Source organism: Doryrhamphus excisus, linkage group LG14 (assembly GCF_037039965.1).
Source record: "Doryrhamphus excisus strain RoL-2023G ecotype Guam linkage group LG14, RoL_Dexc_Guam_v1.1, whole genome shotgun sequence".
NCBI lineage: Eukaryota > Metazoa > Chordata > Actinopteri > Syngnathiformes > Syngnathidae > Doryrhamphus > Doryrhamphus excisus.
Genome location: NC_136370.1, coordinates 5,413,393 through 5,426,224, shown reverse-complemented (window position 1 = coordinate 5,426,224; position 12,832 = coordinate 5,413,393). Strand labels below are relative to the sequence as shown.

Below are 12,832 nucleotides of genomic sequence, written 5' to 3'. Positions count from 1 at the left end.
GCAGGAACTAAGGCAGACAACGTGAAACACAAAAACTGTCACACAAGCAACGGTGCAGATTGTGACAGAATGAACTTTTTGATAACTTTTAAGGTAAAAACGAGCTAATCAAAGGAATAAAAGACAGCAAGAACTGTTCACCATCACACCATCATGATGTGAAATCAAGCGGATGAAACACAAGTGAAGGACAAAACTGCAGTGGTATACTTTTATTTGGCTTTCCATGCGGCACCGGAAGTCACATTCATGGTAATAACTTCCAGGGATCATTTCCAAAAATGTGCAAACCTCATTATCTATAACTTTGGCATCATTTAGCACAAGAATACAATATTCTAACTACATTCATAGGTCAGAAAAGTGGAAAAACAATCATAGGTCGCCTTTTACCTTTTCAAAACTTCCGCACTCTGGATGTCTTTAGTGTGTAGATGTTGACGTTCTTCCTAGCGTTCAAAGTTTTGGATTGTGCCAATGAAGCGGGTGATTTTATCAATTAAGAAGAAGGAGCCGGAACACCATCGGAATGAACATTTGTGGTTTATTCCTGGATTTTCGAAGTGATAAAATGTGTTCTGTTTGCATATAATGCAGACGTGTTGGCATGACTCTTGGATAAGATCTCTGTATACGAGTATTTCCACAGTATTTTAAATGATGCTACTTAAGCTGCTGCTGTAGCATGTAGTGCATCTCAAATGTACTTTCCACGCCACACACACACACACACAGTGCAATATAATGCGTGTGGGGGTAAAAATAGATGGTCCAGAAAGCCCAGATAAGTGATTGATGATAGCAAGGAGAGTGTGTTGTGGTGGTTACGCCTCAATCCTCGAACCTGTTGTTAGTTACGCCCTAACCCTCGCAAGCACTCTAGTATTTCCACTCCTTTACGCTCGTCTTTGCCTTGGCCGGAGTCAAAGTGTGTGTGATAGCAGGATCAGTGATGTCATTAATCCACTGATGTCATTTGAGGATTAATGGAAGGGGTCAGTTGACTTGGGAAGGGATTGTCCCGATAGTTTGAAGGAGTCAGCGAAGTGTCAGTAAGTAGGCGGTTGCCTTTGGGTCTCGAACACAAACCGAAAGTGTCACAAACCTGGTATATACAGATACCGAGGTGTGTTGTTCATTGACTGGCTTTTTTATCTCTTGTGTCTGTCCATCAATCCATCCATCAGTCCATCCAAAAACATTGAGCCGCCATTTAACCATATATCGACCTGACTTCTTATCTACCCATCCCATCTCACACATCCACCTACCTACCCTATCTGGCCAGCCATTCACAGGACAAACCACAGTACCTAGCTATCTATTGGCCAACCCAACTCCGGTACTCATCCGTCCATCCATCTGCCGTCTGTCTGTCCGTCCATCCGTCCGTCCGTCTGTCCGTCCATCCATCCATCCATCCATCCATCCATCCATCCATCTGTCAGACCAGTCAATTTGCCTTTTTGCTTTACTGACTTACCATCTTGCCTGTCCAACCAAATCTGTCCATTCGTCTGTGGGAACGTCTGTCCTACCTATATGTAGAACCGACCAAACTACCTCTTAGCATCCACCTACCTGCCCATCCGTCCAAACAGCTTACTTTTCTTTCTGTATCTTGATTAACCATTGATCAAACTCCCGAAACGTACGACTACTGACCAACATATCCATCTATTTATTAGTCTGTAGAAATGTCAGAGGGACAAGCTCCATCTACCTACTTACCTACCTACCCACCTGTCCAACCAACGGGCGTTGTAGTGTCTACCCACCAGTTCGCTGTATGCCATCCACTGCACCCATACCAGCAACCCTTGAAAACCCCTCCATCTTCAAACATGGCTGTCCTATTTGTTGGAAATCGAGCTCCGTGTGTGCCTGAGTGCCACATTTGTGAGAGCCCTCTCATTAACCTCCCCAGTCAGCCCTCATCTAATAGATGCCACTTAGGCTGTCATCGCCATGCCAACCAGCTGTCAGATCTGCAGCGCCGAGGCCATTGTGCGCCCCACCGAATGAAAGAGACGGGGAGTCGCAACTGTGTCGCGTTGACGCGTTGCTCTCCAACAAGTCGTCGCCTTTAAAAGGGGCCGCCAGAGTAAATACTTGTGGGTCTTGCGATTTAAGCGCTGGGGGAAAACAACCTCTTAACCGTGGATTTGCACAGCCTGAATACATTGAGATAAGGCCGCTAACCCGAGTCCAGGTCAAATAAAGGCCTATTTAGTTGGGTCCAGACAGACGGAATCAGCTGGCAGCGGCCCACCAGTCCAAACCAGAGGATTACACCAGAAAGAATATGCAAGATAGGCAGATTTTTTTTGTGTTGGGTATAATCTGAGCGCACCTGTCGTCTGTCAACTATGTGGACATGAAAGCTTAAAAAATATGCACACATGATGTAGGATTAGAAAGTGGCAAACACACAGTCATCTGATGTTTGTTGACATGCAATTTTGGCTTGTCGTGACTTTGCGTCTATGAATGAATTTTGTTTTATTTGTCCTCCACTCATCTGGACACAAGCACAATAAATACTGCAGCGCTTTAATCCAGAACAGCAGATAACTCGAGTAATCTTCTTAGAAATACAGTAAACCTCGGATATATCGGATTCAATTGTTCCCACTGGTTTTGTCCGATATAAGCGAAATCCGTTATATGCGTAAACCGGAAAATGTCCGTTTTACACATATATCGGATTTATATCCGGTATATGCGTAAATCAGATTTTATCACTTCCTTGTCAATGTTACTCTTTATAGTGTCCTTATTTTTGAGAATGTCCCTCAGTGTTGAAGATTTCAGACCGAATTTGGCGGCTATGGTCACTTGCTTCTCCCCTGGATGTTCCTCGGCATACTTTACAACATCGTACTTTTGCTGAAAAGTAAGAGTTTTTCGTTTGGGTGGCTTGGTCGTAGCGATTTCGACGATTCCCGTGCCCGCCAAACCACTCCTAGCGACGTGAATATAAATCGCGCAGGCAACGCTGCAAATGACGTCGTATAGCGGCCTGTCACGATTGCGGCCATCCGATATATGCGAGGGAAATTAGAACGTGACTGGAGATTTTGTCTGAAATAGGCGTAATCCGTTATAAAAAATCCGATATATGAAATTAATTTTTATTGAAAATGCATTACAGAAAAATCGGTTCTTTTTTATCTGTCCGTTGTGAGCGAATTTCCGATATATCCGAGTCCGATATATCCGAGGTTTACTGTACAAAATAGAGTCGATTCGTTCCCTCTACCTGAACTCTTGACATGATGTCAAACCCCTGACACCCCCTCGCCAATAGAGCTGTGCATTATTCCTTACAGATGTCTAGTCTAGATTGAATGCAAAAGAAGGGAATGTTAAGATAGTTCATCTTGGAAGGGTTGCAGCAACATCCATGTCACTGACCTATCTATGTGTGTGTGTGTGTGTGTGTGTTCAAGGGATTAGCCCATAGGCCAGGCTGGTGGTCTTCCCGAGGCTATTTTTATGAAGATGTTTACCCCTTGATCCTTTGGGGAAAACGATATGAGCACGTAGTCTAAGATTCAAAAGTAATTTGCCAACTGTCAGTCGGCGTCAATGCTACAAAAAGAGGATTTGTGTTGTTTCATTGTTGCGTTGTTTGCATTGTTGATGGGTCACCGTCGCTTCACTAGCTAGCACACTAGCTCACGAATATCCCCTATTTTCCCTCATATTCTGCAAAACATTCCTTATACTAATAATGTAAAATAATAATAATCATTTAAAAAATCTAAAAAAAAATAATGATAAATAGGCGGAACGGCGGTCGAGTGGTTAGCGCACAGACCTCAAAGCTAGGAGACCAGGGTTCAATTCCACCCTCCTCGTGCATGCGTGGGTTTTCTCCGGGCACGGCGGTTTCCTCCCACATTCCAAAAACATGCTAGGTTAATTGGCCACTCCAAATTGTCCATAGGTATGAATGTGAGTGTGAATGGTTGTTTGTCTATATGTGCCCTGTGATTGGCTGGCCACCAGTCCAGGGTGTACCCCGCCTCTCGCCAGAAGACAGCTGGGATAGGCTCCAGCACGCCCATGACCCTCGTGAGGATAAGCGGCATAGAAAATAAATAAATGAATTAATTGAGGTGGAAATACTTATTTTAAGATTTTTTTTACATTATTAGAACCTTATTAGAACCTTATTAGAACCTTATTAGAACCTTATTAGAACCTTATTAGAACCTTATTAGAACCTTTTAGGGCGGCACGGCGGTCGAGTGGTTAGTGTGCAGACCTCTCAGTGTGGGTTTTCTCCCGGTACTCCGGTTTCCTCCCACATTCCAAAAACATGCTAGGTTAATTGGCCACTCCAAATTGTCCATAGGTATGAATGTGAGTGTGAATGGTTGTTTGTCTATATGTGCCCTGTGATTGGCTGGCGACCAGTCCAGGTTTTTACGCCGCCTCTCGCCTGAAGTCAGCTAGGATAGGCTCCAGCATGTCCATGACCCTCGTGAGGTACAGAAAATGGATGGAATTTACTTTAATTTCCACCCATACTCTAAAATCCTGATTCATAATGCTAGTGTTATCACTTCATTAGTCTGTCTTCATTAATTATCTTAGAATTGGGCCAGATAGGACATTTTTTGTGATTCCACTGCACGAAGCAAAATCCATAACGGTACGCTTGGATGAGTTTGTGCTGGAGGAACAGGATGATGATAAGGCCCAACATCCTGCGACCTAACTAAAGCTCAATAATTCCCACTCCGAAGCGCTCCAGGAAGATGGGAACTCCTCACTGTCCCAGTACTTTTGTCTATATCTAAAATGTATTTCTAATTGTGTCCGGGCACGTCTGGGATGGAGCGATTAAAGCAGTTGAAAAGGCTTAGCGATGTGTGCACTATCAGCTCCCTTAAAAGGTGCAGAATGATGCAGTGGAGCATGTCCGCCCCTCCCTGGAGATTACAGCTAATAAGAGCGCCAGTATTTATAGAAGAAACCCCCCTTGCCCAGTGGATACCCCCTAATCCACGCCTCACCCATTTCCATCCCCCCCCTACCACCTCCCATTCTTTGCCTGGATCCGGAGCGTCTCCTGGCTCATCCTCATTCCTGCTGCATATCAACATTGTTGCGGTGGAGGGGTTTTTTTTCCCCCCCTTTCTTGCTTTTTAGAGTAACTATAGCTAAGAGACGCTAACAGCAATGTCTACCAACGAGCGCTTCGACTGCCATTATTGCAAAGACTCCCTGCTGGGAAAGAAGTACATTATGAAAGAGGACACGCAGTACTGCACTAAGTGCTATGAGAACCTTTTTGCTAACTGCTGCCAGAGCTGCTCCCTCCCCATTGGCTGCAACTGTAAGGTAAGCGAGGCCGACTGCAAGGTATGCTTACTATGCAATGTATACCACTTTGTACTAATGCTCACAGTTTAGACATTGCCTGTTGATTCGTCATTAAATATGAACTACTACTACTACTACTACTACTATTTGCAAAATAGGCTGAAACAAAACTACTAAATACTGTAATGCAGCGGTTCCCAAAGTAGGGTACGTGAATAAAATTGCAAAACAATTAGCGCCTCAAAATTATGAGTGAGCCTGAACGCCTCACAGTGCGAGGAGACTGCAGCAGGAGACAGCGTGGAAAGTTGTTCATCATCAACAAATAAGTAAATAAATTTATATTGGCATTCCGACCTCACAGCTAGGAGGATCAGGGTTCGATTCCACCCTCCGCCATCTCTGTGTGGAGTTTGCATGTTCTCCCCGTGCATGCGTGGGTTTTCTCCGGGTACTCCGGTTTCCTCCCACATTCCAAAAACATGCTAGGTTAATTGGTGACTCCAAATTGTCCATAGGTATGAATGTGAGTGTGAATGGTTGTTTGTCTATATGTGCCTTGTGATTGGCTGGCCACCAGTCCAGGGTGTACCCCGCCTCTCGCCCGAAGACAGCTGGGATAGGCTCCAGCACCCCCGTGACCCTCGTGAGGAAACGCGGTAGAAAATGAATGAATGAATAATGATAAATAGGTGGCACGGCGGTCAAGTGGTTAGCGCGCAGACCTCACAGCTAGGAGACCAGGGTTCAATTCCACCCTCGGCCATCTCCTTGTGGAGTTTGCATGTTCTCCCCGTGCATGCGTGGGTTTTCTCCGGGTACTCCGGTTTCCTCCCACATTCCAAAAACATGCTAGGTTAATTGGCCACTCCAAATTGTCCATAGGTATGAATGTGAGTGTGAATGGTTGTTTGTCTATATGTGCCCTGTGATTGGCTGGCCACCAGTCCAAGGTGTACCCCGCCTCTCGCCCAAAGGCAGCTGAGATAAAGCGGTAGAAAATGAATGAATGAATATTAGCATTCCCATTAATCCCTGCACTCCCTCCACAGTGCAAAGAGGCTTTAATGTTGTTTTATGTATTTTTTAAAATTTCAGATACTATTAAAAAGGAGATAGTGGTTCTTTTAGAGTTGGGACACCATGGACAGATTCCAGTCATACAATGGACACGTCATACTCGACAAGCAGGAGCAAATCTAGCAAACTGCTGTCAGTGCTGCACTCGTAAATCACAGCAAACACAACCCACCCATTTACAAAACTAACCACTTGTCACTCATACAACAATAAGACTATGTTACACAGAGTTCTACTTCAAACAGAACTCAATGTTGCAGATACTGCTTTATCATGATTGTTCAACTTTCCCCTTCAATTTGCTATGAAATGAATATGCAGACTTAAACCATAGCCATCTTGAGTGGACAAAATAGTCAAGCTTAAATGAAGTCCATTCAATTAAATGAATTCAAAAGGGAAGAATGCCCACATCAGAGTGGAATAAAAGATATGTAGGATGATATCTGTCAAAATTAGTCGTCATCTTCACTCGGATTTACTATAAAATGAATGAACCATTGAATTAAGTTCAATATTTCAACTTAATTAACATAATAATGTTTATGTTTTTGTTTGGGAACAAAGTGCTGTAGTGGGACTGGACCATTCATTTGGAGCAGCAAACAAGACAACAAAACAACGGGATTCCACCATTAAGTATAAACAAAAAGAGCACCTATCATTGAAAAATAGGCTGGAACAAAACAAGCAAATACCGCACCTGCTGCTGTCATATTGGGGGGATGGGGGGGGGGGTATACTTTCTAAATACTGAGCCTACCCCAACTTAATCTCAGTCAATAGCTAGGAACCGGTAGAGTTAGCTCAAACTTGCTAAATAGTTTGACTAAGTCAGTAAATGGGAACAGCGGAAGTACTGAGTACTTCCCAAATAGGGGGAAAAAATAACCCAATCAGGGTACAAGGCAATTAAGAAGGAACAGTGAGAGGATCTACGGCTTTACAGAGACTTCAAAAAAAGAGCTCGGGTGAGACTTATTTGAGCCTACTATTTGCCAAAGAGAAAAAAAAACAAAACAAAAACTTTGCAAATAATGAGACTATGCTGCATTAATGATCTACTACTTACCAAATAGTGAGCCCATGGAGGCTCTTGGTAGCTGCAAGTGACCTACTGCTTTCCAAATAGTGAGCTGACTGTCAAAAATAGATCATTAAATAGGAACAGTGACTGAAATACTATTTATTACTAATACTGAAAAAACAAAACAGTCACCTGAATGAATACATAGCATGCCAAACAGTGAGCCCAATGTTATTACTCTTTACAGCCTAATTGTAATATCTATGTATAAAGTTCATACAGTATACCCGTGAGGAAGGTACTATGATGACGTGAGGTGGAGATGTATGAAATGCGACATGTGTTCAGGACCTGTCCTATAAGGACCGCCATTGGCACGAGGAGTGCTTCAAGTGCGCCAAGTGCAGCCGCTCCCTGGTGGAAAAGGCCTTTGCCGCCAAGGATGACCTGATGCTTTGCACCGAGTGCTACGCCAATGACTACTCGTCCAAGTGCTCGACCTGCAAGAAAACCATCATGCCAGGTATCACGGGGGCTCCCGTTACCGACGTCTATGCACTATGTCACCACTAATCAACAGCGTCCTCCACACCCTTCACTCGTTTCCCCAGAGGATTAAAGTTGAGATTAGGCTGTCATGTGCACAGAGAATATGTCTACCACTCGTATATAACAGCAATATAATACTCCACCGCTATGCTCTTAATCCCTTCCACTCTTCTCCGTCCAAGATAAACACTTCCACTAGCTCATCCTAGCGGCTATTTCAAGCTGCTATGAAGGTACGGTAGCAAACGCCGGCTGAGCGAGCTGCTCTTGTGTACTCGTGCCAGGTTCCCGCAAAATGGAATACAAGGGCAACAGCTGGCATGAGACGTGCTTCCTGTGCAACCGCTGCCAGCAGCCCATCGGAACTAAGTCCTTCATCCCCAAAGATGACGGCTTCTTCTGTGTGGCCTGCTTCGAGAAACAGTTTGCCTACCAGTGCTGCGCCTGTAAGAAGGTAAGATCAAAGCTCAGCGCTTCAGTCGTTTTACTTAGCATATTCTCAATAATTTTTGGTTTCAATTTTAGAAGTATGAAGTTGACATTGTGAAGAAAATGTGTGGTTTTTTTTATTTGTTACAATAATGAGGCGGTCACAGCTAGGAGGACCAGGGTTCGATTCCACCCTTGGCCATCTCTGTGTGGAGTTTGCATGTTCTCCCCATGCATGCATGGCTTTTTTCCGGGTACTCCGGTTTCCTCCCACATTCCAAAAATATGCTAGGTTAAGTGGTGACTCCAAATTGTCCATAGGTATGAATGTGAGTGTGAATGGTTGTTTGTCTATATGTGCCCTGTGATTGGCTGGTGACCAGTCCAGGGTGTACCCCGCCTCTCGCCCAAAGACAGCTGGGATAGGCTCCAGCAACCCCTGTGACCCTCATGAGGATAAGCGGTAGAAAATGAATGAATGAATGAATGAATGAATGACATAATGAGATTTAAGCAAAACGAAGAATAAAGTTGCAGTTTTCAGGAAAATTGGTTTGGGAAAAAGTTATAATAGTATATTATGGGATTAAAAGTCACATAGAAAAACTGAGAAGAATGTTGAAATAGTTGCAAATTTAAACAAATTACAAAAGCAAACATGGAAAAAGACCAAAAAGAATTGTCACCTATAATGAAGCTTTAAATATACAGTAGAGTCGTCCCTTGTTTATGCCGGTTAATTGGTTCCAGACCCGAACGCAATTAAAAGGATTCAATGATATTAAAAGGAAAACAGTTAGAGCATAGAAAATCTGTTTGACTTTGTAAATAAGTTTTTTTTTAAACATGATTAGTAATGGTAATGGTAATGGTAATGGTAATGGTAATGGTAATGGTAATGGTTTTATTTCATTTGAACATGCATCAGATTACAATTGAGTGCATCCCATAATCAGTTCACAGTTCCACATGTCCAAAAGGAGTAGGAAGAAGCAAAGCTTATTAAATCCTACCCCTCCATCTGGTACTTTTACAATCAGTAACTGTTACATTTGTTCACTTCCTGCTTTCCATAATACAGTTTAAGGGTTTTTTTTTTTAATAATGCACCTCATACCGAAGTAGGAGGTGATATGAGCATCCAATGCCATAATGGGTACCATAGTAAGTGTCAATATAGTGATATATATAGCACATCATGACTGGTTCAAGACTCTTCATCCTTGTATTTAGCAAACATCAACTGCTTGTATTGTTTCTTGAATTGGCTCATCGTTGTGCATTGTTTGAGGTCCTTACTCAATCCATTCCATAGTTTGATTCCACATACTGAAATGCTATGGCTAGCATAACGTAGTCCTAGCATAGAAGTGTTTCAAATGTACTTCTTCCCTGAGATCATATTTCTCCTCTCTTGTAGAGAAGTATTGGATGACATTTTTAGCTAATTGGTTGTTTTTAGCCTTATGCATTATTTTAGCTGTTCGAAGATGAACTATATCAGCAAGTTTAAGTAATTGTGATTTTAGAAATAAGGAGCTACGTATATAGGCGGCATTATGAATTAACCTTACTGACGTTTTGGAAGTACAATTAGCAAGTGAAGATTGCTTTTATAGTTATTACCCCATATTTCCACACAATAAGTAAAATATGGTAGAACCAGAGAGCAATAAAGAACCCTGTAGACCTTAAATAACAGCCCTATAATCACCGTTACACTCCTCACATTCCTCTACTCTTACACTGCAGGGACTTGAGGAGGTTGCTAGCTTGCGAGCTAACCAGCTAGCCTCAAATGTTATTCTTCTGAAAATAAGAAACCAAAAACTTACCACTTCTACATTGAATGGGAATTTTTTTCACTCAATTAGGTCGGATATGGCATGGCTGACTTCATGACTTGTGTTCAGTGTTAAGGTCATGGTATTTAAGGTAATGACTCAATGCTTGCTTTATTACTTCATTACTGCCGCATAGTGTCCAAAATATCACCTGTATTTCAACATGTTTTCAGTAATATTACACCATAGTCTACCAGGAAACGTCTTGGATTAGTTTCAAATTGACTCATTTATTCATTCATTCATTCATTTTCTACCGCTTATCCTCATGAGGGTCGCGGGGTTGCTGGAGCCTATCCCGGCTGTCTTCAGGCGAGAGGCGGGGTACACCCTGGACTGGTGGCCAGCCAATCACAGGGCACATATAGACAAACAACCATTCACACTCACTTAGTTTAAAGTATAAAATATAAATATGCTGAGAAAAAGCAGTCTGCACCGCAGCTTTTTTTCTTCTGAGTTCCCCGGTTTTCCATTTGTTTTTTTTTTAATTTTACAAATATTTCTATATTTCTATATTTCTATCTTCCTTTTCTCATATTGTTTTGACTTTATTGCCACAGTTAATAAAATCATGACTTTTTCGCAATCCAATTTTCCAAAAATGTAATTTTTTGGCTTTGATTTGGTTGGAAAATCAACATCTTTTTTCTTTAATATTTCAATTGTAATTTAAATAATAAACTTATTATTTAATTTCAAATTTTAATCCTTTTTATCCACATAATATTACAACTTTTGTTGTAAAACATTTTCGTAAAATCACTGCTTTTTCTTTTCTTTTTTCCTCAGTGTTTTGTTTTCATTTTCTCGTTAAATTGCATTTTTAGAGTGTGCCACTGCCCCAAAAAATTAAAAAAAAAATACCTGCGAGCCACAAATATCCTCTGGGTTGCCCTTATATGAGAAAAGGTGCTAGTTTATAGCTTTATACGGCGGAATCTTAAACTCAGAACACAATGTCTGAGTACTGTAGCTAGCATCCAAAAATTGACCTGTGCGTACATTTTGGTTTGTTTTCTTTTTACACTTGTGAGACAGTATGTCTTAACTCCCATCAACAATGGTTATTTTCTAAACTTGTTACAGTTAAGAATGTTAAAATGTGACTCCAAAAATTACTTGTAGATTTCACAGAGGTCAGTTTGACACCAGAGTGGATTATTTCTATTTCTGTTATTTTTTATGGGTAAAACTGTCAACAAACCTCCTGGAATTGATTGTTTGGCTTTAATTCCAATGCTGAAAAGCAACCTGTTTTTTGTCAGTGTTTCCCATACATTCTCTATGTGCTAACCAGCCACAAATACATTCAGACCGCCACAGATTTGACGCTACCTTATTTGCCCTTGTTGACAAGCACATTTTAACAAAGCAGTCACATACAACACAGCTCAAAACCAAGAGTGCTTTGTGTCTACTAGGCCATCACCACTGGTGGAGTGACCTACCAGGAGAAGCCATGGCACCGTGAGTGCTTCCTGTGTATCGGCTGCAGAAAGCAACTGTCGGGGCAGCGCTTCACCTCCAGGGAAGACTACCCTTACTGCCTGGAGTGCTTCAGTGATCTCTATGCCAAGAAGTGCGTGGGCTGCACCAAGCCCATCACCAGTGAGTGATCCCGCCTCCACTTTGCACCACCATTATGCAAATACGCAGTAAGTGCATATAATAGGATTTTTTTTTTTTTATTTACTCAGGTCTGGCCGGAGCCAAGTACATCTCCTTTGAGGAGCGCCAGTGGCACAGCGAGTGTTTTACCTGCGTGCAGTGCTCTGTCTCGCTGGTGGGACGAGGCTTCCTGACCCAGCGTGACAACATCCTGTGCACCGACTGCGGCAGGGAGAAGTGACCTTTCACCAACTTTGATACAAGAGCACTTAAAAGAAAAACACAGATGCCAAAAACACCTACAGATAAAGATATTGACTTTGTATGGCTAATACGTAAACTACGGTGTAAGTCCAATGCTTATTTGAATGAGTCAGCTCTCTCAAACAGGAAGTCAAAGCTGCTCCTTCATATGAAATACCAAAAAAGCTGACTCTATAGTCATAATAGTTTCAATAAAGCAAAACGCATATCCATCATGCTAATTTGTTTTCTTGTGGGTCTGTTTGGAGTTCACATGCATGCCCATATTCTAAAATGTGCATGTCAGGCCACTCAAAATGATCCATTGTTGTTCATGTGAGTGTGAATGGTTGTTTGGCTAGAAGTGGGCTGTGATTGGCTGGTGGCCAGTCCAGGGTGTACCTCATCTCTTACCCAAAGTCAGCTGGGATAGGCTCCAGCTCACACATGACCCTAAAGAGGACAAGCACCTTTTGATTATCCCAGTCCGGGTCACAGGGGCAGCAGTCTCAGTAGGGAAGTCCAGAGTTCCAGTTCCACTGAGAGGACACCAAGATGTTTCCAGGCCAGCTGTGAGACATTATCCCTCCAGTCGGTCCTAGGTCTTCCCCGGGACCTTCTACCAACTGGGCATGCCCAGAACACCTCACCAGGGAAGCATCTGGGCATCCGCTCCTCTCGATCTGAAGGAGCAGCGGTTCCTCCGTGAACC

The 12,832-nt window shown here is 42.6% G+C and overlaps 1 protein-coding gene across 1 annotated transcript; it reads left to right on the top strand.

The window, feature by feature from the left end:
• The first annotated feature begins 4,324 nt into the window (after positions 1 to 4,324).
• On the top strand, positions 4,325 to 12,365 carry fhl5 (four and a half LIM domains 5). The gene is made up of 5 exons (XM_058090079.2): positions 4,325 to 5,355; positions 7,793 to 7,967; positions 8,278 to 8,447; positions 11,691 to 11,877; positions 11,967 to 12,365. The coding sequence occupies exons 1-5, from the start codon at positions 5,194 to 5,196 to the stop codon at positions 12,116 to 12,118; spliced, it is 846 nt and encodes a 281-aa protein (XP_057946062.1). The 5' UTR covers positions 4,325 to 5,193; the 3' UTR covers positions 12,119 to 12,365.
• Positions 12,366 to 12,832: the final 467 nt, after the last annotated feature.